Genomic DNA, 18729 nt, shown 5'->3' on the forward strand with positions numbered 1-18729 from the left:
TAGAGGCATGCGCGCTGGGCGGCGATAGGCAGCCTCGGCTCAGTGGCATCCGGCGTCACGCGGAGCCAGCCGCTGGCCGCGTTCCTCGCTATCTTGCGCCTCTACTTACGTAAGTGACGCGACTATAAAATAATCATAAACTTATGAAAACACTTGCCGAGCGTCTTTATACGTGTATTGCGTGATCTTGAAAAATGTGAGTGGCTATGTTCAGTTACGTTCCGTAAGTTCGACTCGTCTCCGTGAACTTTTACAAGTGCGTGAAACGTTTGTTGTGATAGTTTGACGTTTTAGTGATCTTCGAGACTGTTATTGCTAATTAGGAGCCACGAGGAGGGTTGCAAGGTAAGGAACGTGTAGCTCAATTACATAAAAAAAGGAAGAGAGAATAGTCTAAGAATAGAAAACTAAGTTTTCCTTTAAGTTATTCCATTATCCACGAAATTTTGTTTAAAATGATAAAGTGATCAAAAATAAATTTCAAAATTAACATTTTTTTTTTTAAAGTTATAAATATATTATTTTCATGGTCATAACTACTAGGGTGTTATTTGTCCAATTCAAATTTGAATACCGCGCAAAATACCGTATGAAATTTGAAAACACACAGAAGAAACTGAATTTATGAAATTAGTTTGATTTCGTTTTATTTTTATAATTACAGGAATATTAAGGCATTCATATAAATAAAACTGTTTAATTTAGTTTGAATTAATGAATGAGTTAAAATTGAATACACTTAATTCCTGGAAAATCTTAGCAGAATTTATTAATAAGTTGACACGAGAGGCTTCAGAAAAGGTTTCGCGTGAAATACATGGTAATCTTTTATGTCCTCCTGAATAAATTTCCTTTATTTTCGTATATAAATTTGGGTAATATTTAAATACTGCGGGATTTCATTCAGTATGAAATATTCCTTGAAGATGTTTTGAATACATAAAAAAATAAAACATGTGAATATAATTATTTCGAGTCGTTGCAACATTCATTTTGGAGCGTGTGATACATATTTATGAGACAATCTCCGTGAAAAATGTGGGTCATTTGAAACGTCTGATGGAAATTCTGGTTTGTAGCGTAAAGATATCAAACATCTTTATTCAAGGGACATTAATAACAATAAGTGATTTCATATTTTTAGCAGCCCGTATAAGAATTTAAAATGTACAGTAAACGAATTATCGTTTAGAATTAACTCAAAATTTGAAGTCGTAATTTTTAGGGATTTTCTTACAAATTTCTGGGAGTATAATGTCCATTATATCTTTAAAGTACCAAGACGAAGAAGAGGAATATTTAAAAATAAAGCAAAAAATATGTGTAAAGGTAAAATAAGAGTTTTGAAAGAGATAGTCATTATGCTTGGATTTAAAACAAACATACGCAGAAGAAAATCGGTATTCCCACGACCGCTAAAGTCTGTTTCTATCAAAAGCAACTTGAACACTCTCTTGCTTGAGCTATTGAATTAAATTCCATAACAAAACCTAAGAGGAATATCAAAAAAGTAAACCTGAAACTTGGCGTCGATATTTTACATAGAATAGTATTGAATTCTTTCAATCACCTGTTTATTCAAGTAAAGAGTGTCATCTTAAATGAACAAGTGCAGAACAACAACGTTCGGATCGTTGATCTGTCGGGGAAGATCTTCCTTTGATACGTTCCCGTGTAGGTGTACTGGAACTTGACAAAAAACGAAGATATGGCAATGCTAGGTAGGCAGCGGCACTGGAAATTTTCGGTAGGCAGCGGCTTGGCTCTGCCCCTGGCATTGCTGAAGTCCACGGGCGACGGTAACCGCTCACCATCAGGTGGGCCATAGGCTCGTCTGCCTACAAGGATAATAAAAAAAATGCTGCTGGTTTCGAACGCGATAATATAAAAAAATAGTTGGAAAGTTCCCATTAATGTTTCTATCTGTATTAGACGCAATGTATTATATTACAAAGCATCAACTGACGCGTGAGATCTACGGTCTCGGGGAGAAGCGGGGTCATCCACCAGCAGCCTCTTCGTTTTTTCCTATCTACGAATTCTGGCTTTGTTAACAATAAGTATTTAAAAATAGGTACCATTTTCTGCAATAAGAAAATAAAAGAGCAAATTTACTGATTCCTTTAACTCTATCCCTAAAGGGTACAGTGGGGTTAACCTAAGGTACTCGCGATCCAAGGATACATTGCCATTGTTGATTATAAAAAATGAAAACAGAATAATAAAATATTATTTTTTGACGCAAGATACTTAATGACATGCGTTTTGAAGAATAGGTCGGCCTTGTACAATTCAGACGTAGACCTCAAGACTCAAACTAGGCATTCAAGTAGTGATGTCTATTGGCTCCGATAATCATTTAAAAAAAAGGTAGGCTATGAACTGGTTTATCCATCTGAGCACAAAATAATAGTCACAAGTCTAGTTACGGGATGGGATTAATACATAGAATGTAAATGAAATTCAAGGTGTCGGTAATTATCATCAAATTTCGATCTCTGGGCGAACAGTGTTTGAAATTAATTTCCGTTTTCTGTTACAGAAATGCTTACAGTTTACTTTTAGGATCGTCCATTGCACACCTCGTGTAATGGTTCCATACATAACTACATATATATAACACTTAACACACATAAGTCTACCTTACCAGCATCAAATAGGTCAGCTAAAGTCAGACACTAAACGCGGCGGTAATGCACCATCGCGGAGTAACCACTTTCATTTTTATATGCAAGCGAGAGTGCCAAAAGTATTGCGCACTGCGTCGTCGCCTCCACTGAATATGTATGGGACAAACTTGCCAATTCAAATTCAGTTGCTTTATTCGCCACATTGCAGGTCTTATTGAAATTTTGACGCTCCGTAATCTCTCTAAATCTGTTTAAGAAATGGGTTTTTTTACGCACTGGAAAACGTGGTTTTGAAATTTTTTAATTTTGTTCATCGTACATTACTTCGTTCTAAAAATCACTTTATAAGCTAAATATATATAAAAGGTTCATAGACAGAGTCTTATACGAACACATTGATAGGGTATAGTCTCCGATGGTGGGTTTTTCTGACATGTTTCTCGACGAGATTACCAATACATATAACACTTCGTCGTGCGAGGAACGGTAGATAGCACAAGATTGCGCGGGAGCTAACCCACGCAGTTGACTAAATCAAGGCTATAACGTTAGGACGATGGCTGGACCATATGAGACGCATCAAATCTGCTCCCTTCAAAATTTTACAAACCATCACGACCGGCAGTGAATTCCTGTCTGAATGAAGATTCTGTCAAGAATTAAATGCCTAATAAAACAAAGGAAATAAACAAAATAACTAAAATAGGCCCAAACTTTTGAAATGCCTTTATGCATTTTTTATTTAAGCTAATAAATCTAACAAACCGTATATCTAAGTTGAAACCTTCGATTTTGCGAGAGCTCTTCTAACAGAATGTCACTCTTTGAATTATCTGTATTATAATTTCAAGAAATTGAATGTACAGAAAATAGCAATTTCAATTGGAATAAATCTTTCCTTGTCCGTACTTTGACAATATTTATTGTGCACCTGAGCTTTTCGGGATATTCCTTATGAATGCAGATAGAAAATGTATATGAATAAGTAGACAATTTTTTTACTGACATGTTAATTTAAGCTCTTTTTTTAGCTCGTTTTAGGCAGCAGCTTGGTTCTGCCCCATGGCATTGCTGACGACCATGAGCGACGGTAACCACTGACCACCAGGTGAGCCGTATGCTCGTCTGCCTACGAGGGCAGTAAAAAATAAAATAAAAATGTATTAAACAAACAACCGTGTTAAATATGTAACCTTGAAATTATATTACAAAATTTTCTTCGGGAACAAAGTAATTAATCTTTTGAAATTGATTGAAGACATTAATTTATTAGGCAATAACTTTATAATAATGATGAAATCCATTATCAATAAATGTTACACACTTAACAGCCTAAAGGATGAGACGTCCGGTGCACTCGTATCTAGCGATGCACCGGTGTTCGAATCCCACAGGCGGGTACCAATTTTTGTAATGTAAATTTTAAATACGTACTTAAGAAATGTCACGATTGACTTCCACGGTGAAGGAATAACATCGTGTAATAAAAACCAAACCCGCAAAATTATAATTTGCGTAATTACTGGTGGTAGGACCTCGCGTGAGTCAGCACGGGTAGGTACCACCACCCCGCCGATTTCTGTCGTGAAGCAGTAATTCGTTTCGGCATGAAGGGTGGGGCAGCCGTTGTAACTATACTGAGACCTTAGAACTCATGTCTCAGGGTGGGTGGCGGCATTTGCCTTGTACATGTCTCTGGGCTCCGGTAACTACTTAACACAAGGTGGAAAATGAGCTAGTCCACCTATCTAAACAATAAATAAAAAAGATAGGAAGCTCATCTGTGTATTGCGTGCCTGAAGAAAGTACAAGATAGACCCTGAAAAACAAAAATAAATATCAGAAAAATACTGACTCTAAACAGGAATCAAACTTGCTAATTCACTAAACATCTCCGTGACACTGTAGTCAATTTCGCCAGCAGCTTAGCCGAATGGGTCCAATCCAGCGCTACTATGTCCAAGATATAGAAGACGACGCTTATATCATTCAATAACCATTTGGCCAATCATGGAACTATTTATTCATCAGATAATTAAACTGTCTCTTGTTCTAAACGCTTAGATATAAGCCTGTCAGTAATTCAAGTGGGTATCGACAGCGAATCAATTTACATCAAATTATTCTGTCGATATTTCACTCGCATAGCGGTAACAGGTTCCCAGTTGTATTACGACATACGGATATTAAAATAGATTAAACCAACAAATTGGCTTGTTATTTGCAAACGAAGTTAATTGTTTCGTTTGTTTGCCACAATCTCATCAATATACTGTATTTTAATTAACGGTTAAATAAGTATCGGTTATGCTTTTGGGGGTTGAAATCTGAAAATAAGTTTACATTTAAAACACAAGTACTCACTTTGACCGTACAATACATAATACAATTGATAGTTTACCTTCTACGCTTAGTTTTAAGCGATTAACAAAGTAATTACATCAAAAATTTTCTAATAAAACACGTACTTAATAAACGTTCACGATTGACTTCCGCTTAAGCGAATATATTAAGCGATACAACTTTGCCGGTGCTCAAATCTCGCAGGTATCTTCTTCGTCGCTTTATTCATTGGTGAAGGTCGTGTCCCTGAAACTTGACCGTTGCCTGTCTCATGAGCTGTTCCCATCTCGTCCGGTCCTCAGCTGCTCGAATAGCGGTTGCGATTGGCAACCCAGTTAGAGCGGTTGCTTGATCACACCTACGCGAACGGTTAGGTAATCGGCCGCGGGATTCTTTCTACTTTCTCGCAGGTATACACCTATACATATTCTACTGAAATTGGTGTTTAGCACATGATCAAGAATGAATTCCACGATGAAGGAATAACACTGTGTAACATGAATCAAACCCGCAAAAAAAGTTATTTGCGCAACTACTGTTGGTAGGGCGTTTTATGCGATCGCACGGGTAGGTATTACCGTCTCGTCTATCTTTACCGCAAAGCAGTTATATATTCCGGTTTGAAGGGTACGGGACACCCGTTATATTGTACAATTGGGACTCAGACCTCGTGTGTCAACTCGTCTTGACACACGAGGTCTGAAGCGGCATTAACGTTGTTGACATCTACGTGCTCCATTAAGCATTTTAAATGAGCCATGACCTAGGTCACCAATAGCAATAAAAAAATTAAAACATTTTCAACGTCGTTCATAATTAATGGAATTAAAGTTTCACTAACATCAGAATAGCTGAACTAATCTATACTAATATTATAAAGAGGAAAGATTTGTTTGTTTGTTTGTTTCGAATAGGCTCCGAAACTACTGGACCGATTTGAAAAATTCTTTTTCCATTAGAAGCCGACATTGTCCCTGATGAACATAGGCTACTTTTTTTTTTATTTTTTATTTTTTTATTTTTTTGGTTTCATGTGTGTTTTAATGTTTCCGAAGCGAAGCGAGGGCGGGTCGCTAGTAATAGATAAGACGATAGATAGTATCTTTAGCTAACGTGCTCTAGTATTTTTACAAATTCATAAACTTTAGATTTCTTTATACGCTGTATTTTTCTTGATCACAGAATTCATTCGTGAATACATTATAGATTTTCTTCGTTATCCGCGAGTCGTATTCATAGTTAAAACCGCTTTTACGGTTTAAAATCCCGTTTTTTTTATTGTCATTGTATTATTCACGGGTCAGTAGTCAGTCGTAGTCCTGGTCAGTCGACTTGTGACTATGAAGACTTTACACTATTCGAAGCGTCGGAAATAATAAATTAAATTTAAAAAATACCAGATTGATCCGTAAAAGTATTTTTTATAGATATTATATGTTATAGATATTTTATTGATTAATAATAATAATTTACAAAATTTTATTGTGGCGTTGGAATCCGAACCATAGCATAATCCCATGATTAGAGTCAGGAGAGGCTATCTATAAGGTGGGAATGAAGGGAATAAGGTGGGGTGAATACAAAAAATAACACTATAAATACCACTGAAATGTAACAAAGTCGTCGTAGACTAAAGGATAAGATGTCCGGTGCATTCGTATCTAGCGATGCAACGGTGTTGGAATCCCAGACGGGTACAAATTTTTCTAATGAAATACGCACTCAACAAAATTAAATGTTCACGATTGACTTCCACAGTGTAGGACATCGTGTAATAAAAATCAAACCCGCAAAATTTTAATTTGCGTAATTACTGGTGGTAGGACCTCTTGTGAGTCCGCGTGGGTAGGTACCACCACCCTGCCTATTTCTGCCGCGAAGCAGTAATGGGCTTCGGTTTGAAGGGTGGGGCAGCCGTTGTAACTTTACTTGAGACCTTAGAACTTATATCTCAAGGTGGGTGGTGCATTTACATCGTAGATGTCTATGGGCTCCAGTAACCACTTCACAGCAGGTGGGCTGTGAGCTCATCTAAGCAATAAAAAAAAACAATTTACCTGCAAACTATCCAACACAACGTATAATAAGCATACGGGTAGTATTCGCCAGCCAACTGCATTAAATATGAGTTACACTGCTCACCAACAAACCAACAATGATTGAAACTGTATTTTATATGAATGTGCTAGTAAATAAATTGAAATCAAAGTGAAAAATCGATAGGTAGGTAATGGAAAAATAGTTGAGTATCATTTTCTGCTTTGTTTTTCAACGAAACCGATACCGAACCGATATTCTTTTATTTTTTCTTTAGTAGCTATTGACGAGGTTTGTCTTTCAATAAAAAACATTCTAGAAACACTATTTTTAGCGCTTTTTAATGGAAAAATATCACTAACAAAAAAAGGAAATAAAAAAATATTAGAGAATTTAAAACTCAAAGTGTCAGTTAATACGGTCGAATTTCGACAAGTGCACGGGCATGCGTATAAATAATAATATCATTCCGGTTCTGGGTGCATTTATCTTCTACCGTTGTATATTTATTCTAAACTAGCTGACCCAGCAGACTTCGTAGCGCCTCAATCGATAAATAAAATACATAAGATTTTGTATAAAATAAACTTAACACAAACAAAAGGAATTCGTCCGACGGAAACAAAGGAAAAAAATAATTGTAATTTTTATTTAATTCCGAGCATTTTCATATTTATCTACCATTTAAACCTTCTCTGGACTTCCACAAATAATTCAAGACCAAAATTAGCTAAATCTGTCCAGCCGTTCTCGAGTTTTAGCGAGACTAACGAACAACAATTCATTTTTATATATACCTATATATAGATGATGTAATTTCAAACTATACTAATACTATTACGAGTACATACACGAAAATAACATTAAAATCGTAAATAATAAAAGGTGTTTTTTTTTTTTTTAAATTAAAAACGAAATCCAATTTAGCTTGCGATTTTCATTGATCTGCGGATTATGTTTCGAAGTTGAACCGACCAGGGCAGAGTTCATTTGAAATCCAATCATATCCGTGAACGAATAACAGCTTTACCACACCTGGGCAGCCGTTAATATGGTTACTCGGCTTAATTCTGAAATGTTGAGAGCATTTCAGGACCCCGAGTACTTATCATTTAAAATTAAAAATTTTGCAAATATCGATTCAGATACCTAATGTACATTATATTATGGTGCTTACTTATTGTACAAAGTATTTTAGTGGTACGATAGTGTTTTGATGGGATCTTATTTTATTTTTCCAAACACATAATTGTAATTTTTTTACATTTTATTCAGCTCTTCCCACAATTTGACAATATTATGTGAGTTTTGAAGACTTCAAAAGTTTCATAAGTCAAGACTTCTTAAGTTTTATTCAATACATCTGAAATCTCGATTCCTTTCAATCTTTTGCTATATTTTTTCACCTCGCCATCTCGAAGCGTGGCTTGATATTGCGAAGGCGGTGACCCCGGCTCAGAAGTTAGATAAAAGGTAGCCTATATTGTTTCCCGAAGCTAGAATCAAGGGTATTAAATATTTTCATCTAGGATTTGGTCAATACGGGTCAGTGGTCTGAGTGTCAAAACATGGCTTGTCTATCTGACAGAGTTGCTGGCCCATATAATAATATTATTTACTATGTAACTTTTAGCATCTAACTTTATTAAAACAAATTCCATAACTGTTAAAATCATAAGATCCATTTTTGAAATATCCGATTTTAGTGAGATAAAGCCTTTTTTTATATTTTTTTTATTGCTTAGATGGTTGGACGAGCTCACAGCCCACCTGGTGTTAAGTGGTTACTGGAGCCCATAGACATCTACAACGGAGACGCGTCACCCACCTTGAGATACAAGTTCTAAGGTCTCAGTATAGTTACAACGGCTGCCCCACCCTTCAAACCGAAACGCATTACTGCTTCACGGCAGAAATAGGCAGGGCGGTGGTACCTATCCGCGCGGACTTACAAGTGGTCCTACCACCAGTAAATGAATTTTATTCTACCTATAAAAGGTACGCGAAAATTCATTCAGATTTTCCGGGGATGTGTGCGTGCAAACAACACACACAAAAAATAACTCTAAAAACCATTGGCTATGTTAATAAGTCTTCTATTTGTACTCTCTTTCGATTTTTATTACTTTATTTCAATGTATTGACACACTGTATTTTACCAGTGTATTATATTATGTATTGAAGTAAGCGGCATCAATCAACGTAAGAGGTTATTTAAAAAAAAAGGCCTTAGTACCTACGTACCTAACGTAGGTACCAATTAAGGTCCATTTTTCTCGGACCGGGAACTGAACCTCATAAGGTTTCCTTCACGCCTAAGGAGCGCGCGGTGTATGACAGTCCACAGATTTCGGGAACGGATCGCGAGTTCAAGAATGTTTTTAGGGCCTTATTCATCAAATTACTCCCCTTTTAACTCTCTTACCTAACGTCCGATCTCTGCCCGGGCAGAGTAGGGTTTACCCGCGGTTAACACTATAAGAGACTCGGGGTGCCACCCTGAGTACACCCGACCGACGGATCGTCGAGACAAATGTCGATGACTAACGATGCCATTCTATGCGGTATGGTAGCCCGTCAGTTCACCCGGGCGGTGCTGTCGATATTATGGGATACCTCGCTGGTTCTGGACCAGCCTGCTAGGTCGGATCGCGATACATTGCTGACCAGGTTGCTTTTCCACAGTACGTTTGGTGATGACGGCAACGCGGACCACATTGCGAACCGCAGTCGGCAGCGCGTCGTCCCATCCTCTTGGTGGCAGCGCGCTAGAGTGATAGTAGCGTGCGAACGTCTTCCTCCTATTCCTATTCGAGGATCCAACTTTTCGAAGTGAGCACCTAGGTTTCAACAATTACCGCCCTCCCCACGTCTACTATGACATGAAAGTCATGCGTTTCGATTTAAAAAAGCTGAAGGAATGAAATTGGGATTATGAATTATCTCAAGCTCCCATCTCGTAGATAATGAAAAATCATGAACGATGTGTATAATAAAAGAAAATGTATATGTAATCTAAATATGTACGTAGTATACTATTTCAGCCACATTGTAATTGTAATAATTAATTTAGGGTACGTTTTTAAAAACACAAACGCGTTTAACAAATTCTGTTTGTTGTTTTATATTTCTTAAATACTTACCCTAGCTTGACGTCGTACCACATAAATAGATTACAATTAGCAGATAAATAACCACAGAGAAAGGAAAAACAATTATGTAGCCAGCAACAAAAAAAAAACCCTTTTTGTAAAAGGATAAATCTTGTTCCTTCGGTTCTCTTTTTCGACATGAGAGGGTCAGCCCTCGAAAAAATCAAATTGTCTGCCCTTTGTTTTTGTCATTATAGTGTAAAATTTTCTTGCAGTAATAATATATATATCGCAACAAAGTAAACTCAAATTATAAGCACTCAATTTATAAGCATACGTTGCATAACCGCATCACGATTATCAGTCAAACGTGGGTTGACGAGAATGGGCAAGTTTTTGCACATGTGTACTATAATTTGGCGGAAAAAATCACGATACACCTTTTACTAGAGCGTTAGCCTTCATTACCTTGTTCTTCTTCGAAGTCAAATCGATAAATAGGCGGAAACCGATCATATAATAAAGTATTAGCATTACTATGTACTGTTTTCAGTTTTTTTTCCATATCGACCTGTGAAATGACATAGTTTTATTAATATTTATAAAGAAATTATTATATTAAACGATTATTTACAACATACGTAGCACATACCACAGAAGGACGACACGGTGCTTAGTAATGAATGAATGGCAATTGAAGGCCCAAAATACAACGTCTGCATATGTTAAAATGTCTGCACAACTTTTCTTTGTCTTTACCTCAATAATTAAGTTCACCAATCACTAGTGCGACATATTTGAAATAGTTCGTTTTACATCTTCGATCGATAATAGTATTGATCGAAGTTTTACATGCTTTTAACATGCTGCTTGTCTGATGCCTACGAAAGTGCAATTGTTAAAATTTTGTATTCGGTTGGAATTATTATCAAGGTTGAACTAGAAATTCGCTGAGATACTGATACTATAGTCTAAATGAAAGGGTAATGGTATTTTATTTTTTTATTGATTTAGATGGGTAAGCGAGCTCATAGCCCACCTGGTGTTAAGTGTTTACCGGAGCCCATACACATATATGTATAACGTAAATGCCGATACCCACCTTGAAGCATGAGTTCTAAGGTCTCCGTTTTTACAGTACAACCTTCTTTCTTTACCGCTACTCTTTATTTATAATCATTAACAAAAATGTTCTACCTATTTTCTAACCCAAATCTCTAATTTTATTTATCAATTACTGTCCTAAGTATTCGTATAATTTTGGAAGCCTGTACGGGCTGATACAACTATTCAGATTATTTTTGATGCCAAACTATTATATTTTTCCCTTTATATGGTGGGACAGTCATGCAATTTCAACCTCCGCATCAAGGTGGACTGCGATATTTACATTGCCATGCCTCCTGTGACCCCTTAAGTGAGCAATTTATTATATTTTTCATTCAAAGAGAATTTTCATTAAATATATCGAATACTTTATGGCTTTCGTCATTATGGAGCTACAGATCAGTATATTTATAGTTGGGTAGAGACGGCCAATTAGGTATTGACCAGTCACCGAATCGTATAGATAGATGAATTTTACTGTTCACCTTAAGACACGAAGTAGAAGACTCGACTGCAATCTTAAAAGTGACTGCTGAAATGGTGTTTCAAATCAGATCGATAAGAGCTGTGATAAATGACAAACACTTGGTTTTCATAATTGGTCTAGACGGACGCGCTCACTGCCATTTGGGTTATTGGAAACTATAAATACCGTTAGGTAAATACTCCCACTTACTTTGTGAGAAGAGATCAAAGCTTCAGCCGCGTTGGAATAACGGTTGCTCCGCCCTTTGCACTGGAGTCCGTGATTGCTTCACATCAGAAATTGGTAGTGATTGGTAGTTCGTGATCTACACGACAACTCAAATGGGCTTGCCCTAATAAATTTTACGTTGATAAAATCAATTTGTATCAATCTGATTTTCCTAATGCTGCATAGATATTTTTTGATGATGTCTATGTTGTCTCATATCTGATTAACACTATTATTCACTTCAAGATATTTATTACTAAGTAAGTGGCAGAATATTATAATGCACTTTCTCCATAAAATTATAAGTTAATCAGGCTTTTTATACTTCGAATTTTTATAATAATGATTTATACGAACAAAATGTCATAGAATACCATAAATTAATAATAATAGAATTAACAGAGTACCCTACAAAGGGTCCACTCGATTAAATGTCGTAAAACAATGGGAAAAGGCTCTTAATGTTACCGAGGGTCCTCTCTCTGACAGTCCCCTTTCATTGATGCACAGACAGGGAGAGCCCTATCAAAATTTAAATGCGGTCCATTTCGCTGTTTCGGACCGCAGGCTCGTAATGAAAATATCCTTTATTTCTTTTCATATTGGTTTTTTATTTGATCCCATCTCCTGATTATATTGCTGGTTCCATGATCACTCTCATTGATATTTATCGAAGCGTAATTTCACTGCAAATCTTATATGATGTTTCAAATCTCATTCTGCCGTTACTCCTAATGTTAACAAATGTTAGCGTAGACTAGTGGGCGTCAATTCGCTGGAGACACGTAGAACGCTTTCATAAAACCCGAGGTGTCATTTCCCTTTGAATAGTTCGTTATATCTGCGACGGGGACGAAGCCGCGTATAAAAGTCTCAGGTTATTCAGGCTATTACGAATAGTTCCCGCGATCCTTCCGTGTCAGGGGACCGACCGTGTTATAAAGCGGACACTAAATCTCACTCCTATTGACAAATGACGTGGCTCGTTATAATACACCATCGCTTCGTCCGCGTAGCTAGTTGCATTTTATATTATATTTCCTTAAACATTTTTGATGTGTTCCGATCGTGGGACTGTATTGCTTCCTTCCTGCGAACCGTAAGGAAAGATTCAGATACCCTTTTGAAAGCGCCTCCGAAAAAATAGGATCGTTACGATAGCATTCGTTTAATAGTATTTTCCTTTTAGCAGCGTTTTGTAGCTACTTGTTATTTTTACTTTTTGTTTTGGTTCATAAATAATATATAGTTTTGAATAAAGTTTGGTTCATATAATATGTTATACTAGTGTTTACTTTATAGTATGTTTTACTATATTTGCTTATTTAATATAAGAACTAACGGGATATAAAATGGTTAATAGTCAAGTAATAGCCAATAAAACAGTTTTCACGAATAGCAATAGCATAATCTAAAATTAAATAAATCTTTGAACCTAAGAAATTAACAATTAAAATCAATTGTAAAAAGTATAAATACCTTGATACTGAAGGCATTTTACATGTAGAGCGAAGCCACTATTATTATTATTTAGTACACTATTATTATTAATTACTGGTGGTAGGACCTCTTGTGAGCCGCACGGGTAGGTACCGTCACCCTGCCTATTTCTGCGGTGAAACCGTAATGCGTTTCGGTTTGAAGGGTGGGGCAGCCGTTGTAACTATACTGAGCTTTAGGACTCATATCTCAAGATGGGTGGCGGCATTTACGGTGTGGATGTCTATGGACTCCGGTAACCACTTAACACCAGGTGGGCCATGAGCTCGTCCAACCATCGATGCAATTAATAAATAAAAAATCGTTTTTCTCTCATTTTCCTCTTTTGATATAAATAATTAACTTCCTAATTAGCTTCCTAAACTTTTCATCCAATCGTGATGAAACTTACCAAAATTATTGTTGGCACTCCATGGATGTTTTCTACAATGGTAATGTTAAAAGACGGTAGCAACGCGAGTAATTTTAAGAAATCAAGGTCTATCATACAATCAGCAATGTCATAGTGGTGTGTGACCTATATTCACTAGATAACCGTAAAAATATTTTTTTTCGGTTTTACAATTTACTTAAAACTACTGTTATTTGAAGTACCTACTTTTTTCTAATTTGCTGAATAAATAAATTTATCTTTAGAAACACTTAAATACTATTAAGTAACATAATCGTATATAATAATATAATATATTATCAGTTTATATATAGAACACAGTATAGTTCAAATGTAGTATTTATACAACCTAATACTATTAAGAAACTAAGCTTTAAATGTTTATATTATATACTTCATCTAGATGACATATTTACTTTTGAGTAAATAATTGGGAACTATAATTCAGACTTTATTGAGTATTACACGATTTCCCATAAAAATAATCATGTTATTGAATGTGAAAACATAAATCACGAATGTAATGTTCTTATTTTCTATACAGAATGCAGAATTTATTACGTTCCGATAAATAGAATATAAAAACCGTCTTTGTGCAAAGGGTCATAACTCACCGAAATAAACCCTAACGCCCATTGACAAAAGTATCAACGTAAATAAATACATTCTTAGATACTTCCCTACACTTCAACGGAAGTCCTCCAAGTGATGCTCCTTTTGTGTAGGATTACGATAAATAAGCATTTTAGTAAACCTATTTCCTATTTGTCAAAGGTGTACTTTATCATGATTCTGTCATGACGGTGTATTTTGCGCGGAAATTCCTTCCAAAAAAACGGCATCAAAATGTGCCAATCTGCTTAAAGAATTGTAACAAATCTGTTTTATAATAAAATAACGTCCTGAATACATTATAGTTCAATGAAATACACACAGTAAAATAAAAATCAAGAGGCAATAAAAAAATGCGTAGTGCATTTTTGAAGTTCCTTAAATGACCTAAGTATTATTAAATAGACAAAGACAAACCGTTAAGTACCTCTACAGAAGTCTGTTTATAACCATTTTTTTTAGTAGACGACAATTGACGAATTGTGTTATCAACAAACTTTTTTTTTACAAAATAGTCAGCTTTTTAAATGATATACAAGTAAGTGTCCTTTTGTCTATCATAAAATTATTTTTTTTAGTATAGATAGAGCTTAACTCCTTCTAGTTATTATTTTTGGATATTGTATTGGATCATTGACCGAACGAACACTACTACACATATTTTTGCAATAATTATACATAATTTCTAATTGACTATTCAAGAGCAATTTTACGTGTATTATTATCTATGTCTATAACGGAAATGTAGTAGGAAGGTAATCGACAATATCAACGTCGTATTCACTTCAAAGGATGTAGCAAAGGGATTTAGTCGATTGGAAATAATGTGCATTTTCGGAGATATGATCGTTCGAAACTCAGACTAGATCTCATTTACCTATTTGTACTGTTGTATAAATTTTGAAATGAAAACATTTAATTTTGGAATTTAGAAAAAATCTATATCCAGTATATTTTTATGATAATTATTTTATATTTCGATTAGTTACCTTACCTTACAGCTCACCTCGTACTAAGTTTTTTTTATTCTTTTTATTGCCGTATAGGCAGACGAGCATACGGCCCACCTGGTGGTGAGTGGTTACCGTCGCTCATGGACGTCAGAAATGCCAGGGGCAGAGCCAAGCCGCTGCCTACCGTTTAATACTCTCCACAAGCCTCGTTTGAAGAAGGACATGTCATAGCGCTCGGGAAACACTGTGAAGGGGAGCTTATTCCAAAGCCGGATGGTACGTGGAGAAAGATCTCTAGAAACGCACATCCGTGGCTCCAGGATGAACTCTACTCCGATGGCGGGCGGTGCGGTGCGATGGTAAGTGGCTATCAGAACCCATAGACCGTGAATATCGCCGCCCATTTTGAATATGACACTCGACATTAAGTCGCAGTCTCAATTTTATGGTATCTAACCAAACAGCATTGTTAGTATTTTCCCAATTAATAGATAATATAATAATTTAAATAACAAAGGTATCATGATATTTATGACAAAAAATAGGAGTTCAAATAAACATTTATTTCATATGATCAGTTTTCCAACAATTTTTATACAGTATTCAGTTATGTACGCACAGAAAAATGAGCCCTCCATATAGATTTCACGAGAAAAAAACATGCAAAATACAAAATCAGGGTTTGCCATTTCGGAAAACGCTGAGTGAATTGTTTGCTTCTGAGACTACCAATACAAACAAAACTCATTGAGAGTGCATTTCCATGGATGCACCGTGTAAACATCTGACGGCGAAGCAATTTTAAAAGCTTACTTTTGTGTACTAGATAGAAAACGTGGAACCAAACATCAAAAGTGCCTGTCGAAATACATTTTCCGAGAACCGGGAAAAGTCTATTTTAGTACTTAACAGAGTACACAAAGTGGTTTGAATTAAAAATAAACAATAAACATGGATATGTAAAAGTGAATTGCTTAGTTATTAAAAGTCTTTAAAAATAAACAAAATATATTTGCTGAATCCTTTTTAGTCCTTTTAATCTGTTCTATTTTGTCTATTCTACAAGCCGCAATTCTTTGATTCTCTCGATTCTTTCCCAGAAATGATGGGCAAAATTGGCAAGTGAAAGGCATTAAATCTGTCTGGAACGTTCGATTTGCATTGGGAAAATTGCGTTTTCGAGTTGATAGCGGCAAGGAAGCGATGCCGCTCTTCTGAGTGTTTGCATATTTGTTGATGAAAATTCACCTTGGAAAAAATTACATTTTAAGTACTGGAAATCAATTTAAAAAATTATCTTGTAGTATAAATATTGTAACAAAAATCGTTTGAGGGGCGGGGCATACCTACGTAATTGTATGTTTCAATGGGTTTTATAATTTATTAACAGCTATTACTGTAATTTCAATTGTATTACATAAAATAACACCGTCTTTTTTACTCAAAATCTTCGACTAATTATATTCAACTGAGCTATCTACAAAAACATTAATCTAGTTAAATTTTTGTTCAAATAAGTTTTTATTAGGTTTTATTAAATACTTTTTTCTGCGAAATATGCAACTATTCAGAAAAATTTAAAAATAAAACAAAACTTTTACTTTCGACATTTCGTAATTCAAAAGTCTGATTAGATCAAAATTCGTCGTGAACAGCAAATTATGTAAAATATAATTACAAATTTTAAAACGGGATAAAAATTAATAAAAATGCAATATTGCTATCCTGAAGATTGCGGTCCGTTCGCTGTAGCCCCGGTTCTTGTTACATCTTCGTATCCAACCAGATGTGAGGAATCACCCACGTGCTACCCGTGCTTGCCGCACTGCCCACAATCTATGGTTTACTGTTGTGACACTAGGCCGAAGACACCATTGAGGAGGTCAAGTTGTTGTGATAGCAAGGAATTTGATAGCCGTAATCGTAACCGAAATAATAGCCCCCCTCGCCAAAAGAGAAACTCCCCACCGCCCCCTTGTCGTTCGGATTCAACCCACAAGCCCTCTTCAAACTGCTGTCCAACTTGTTGTCAGCCTACTTGCCAACCAGTCAAGACAAAATATGTCATACCGTGTTATCGATACGAAGACGGCCGTATTGTAAGTTTAAAATATATTTTTTACTGATTTTTATTCTTTGATTTTATTCTGTAAAAAATTAACATACGTGACGTGTTATTGAGATATTTTCTAAATATTTTGTGCACTGAAACCAACAACTGAGTCAACTCGTTTTAAAGTTAATGTCCGTAACGTTTTTAACATTTTATAACTTCAAATAAAGAGATATTCTCGGTTCAGGGCGTATTCCCTTTTACATATTGGGTAGACGTGTCTACGTGCTCGTAAGACTATGATTGTTCCATTGCTTAATTGTTGGTTTCAGGAACGATACGTTCCTACTCGTCACGGTAGGCTCCCTGGGTCCGCGTACAGACGAAATGGAATGCAGGATCAAATACACGGCTACAGAGGAGCCGTGCGGTATCTCTGTGCTGGAGGGAATTCACAGGGTTGCTGTGTCTACACTACTATTGAACCTATGCGGCGATTATATCCAAAAGTCACTCAGGAAATTAATCCTGTTAAAAAGAAAAAAAGATAAAAAATTATTAAATGAAATAATTGCGTCCATTTATTCGGCTAAATGCTAAGAATTAAATTATCAATCAGTGCCGCACGTTTTACACGCCTGACAGGTAAATCCGCTACCGTCGTCTGCAATAAAACGGAATGGAATTCAAGACCAGAACTTTCTGGAAAGCGGCGGAATAGCGTATATCCGCAAATGCTGGCACAATGCGATTTGGAGTGACCGCCCACTCGCTATACCGGTTAGACCAATGAAGAAACTTCCAGCAAAGAAACGAACTCGGTAATGGGTGGGTATAATAATCTAACAAGCCCACTACTGAAAGCCAAAAAAAAAATATGCTAAAATTCATAATCGGTGGCTAATAGAGGGCCCTCTGGTCCGTTCCAGGTGCAAAAGTTTCCAGTAACAGCGTTCAAGCGGAACGGAATGCAAGATCAAGAGCATTCGAAGCTGTTGGGAGCCACTAATTTCCTTGTACGTTGTCCCCGGGACGTTTCCATTGAATGCGACGTGTGCGCGAGGCCCGTCAAAGTGGGCGACCCGGCGAAAGTACCACCTTGTACTTCTAAGCCCGGCCTTGGCTGTTGTTTGCTCCGAAAGAAACCTATTGAAGTGTCACTCGGAGATATATTAGACGAATGAAACGTTCTTTACGCCAGCGTTGAATGTGTGACACGAGAAAATGAATTAAGTTTTACGTCGAGCCTTGTTTGAAAAATTGTGGATCTTAAATGACGACCGTTATGGATTGAATGTTTTGAAATCACGTAAGCGG

At 36.2% G+C, this 18729-nt stretch overlaps 2 protein-coding genes across 2 annotated transcripts in view; both read left to right on the forward strand.

Moving 5' to 3' along the window:
• Window positions 1–235: 235 nt before the first annotated feature.
• The window catches only part of LOC114251372 (uncharacterized), a 57130-nt gene continuing 38636 nt past the window's right edge, over window positions 236–18729 (forward strand). The window contains exon 1 of the mRNA XM_089727765.1: window positions 236–345. The gene's annotated coding sequence lies outside the window, so the exon portion shown is untranslated. The remainder of the gene's footprint in view (window positions 346–18729) is intronic.
• Window positions 17018–18721, forward strand: LOC149502986 (uncharacterized). Its single transcript, XM_089727767.1, has 2 exons — window positions 17018–17458; window positions 17745–18721. Exons 1-2 carry the CDS (start codon window positions 17069–17071, stop codon window positions 17961–17963), a joined length of 609 nt encoding a protein of 202 aa, XP_089583893.1. The 5' UTR covers window positions 17018–17068; the 3' UTR covers window positions 17964–18721.

This window comes from Bombyx mandarina, chromosome 05 (assembly GCF_030267445.1).
Source record: "Bombyx mandarina strain Sakado chromosome 05, ASM3026744v2".
Taxonomy (NCBI): Eukaryota; Metazoa; Arthropoda; class Insecta; order Lepidoptera; family Bombycidae; genus Bombyx; species Bombyx mandarina.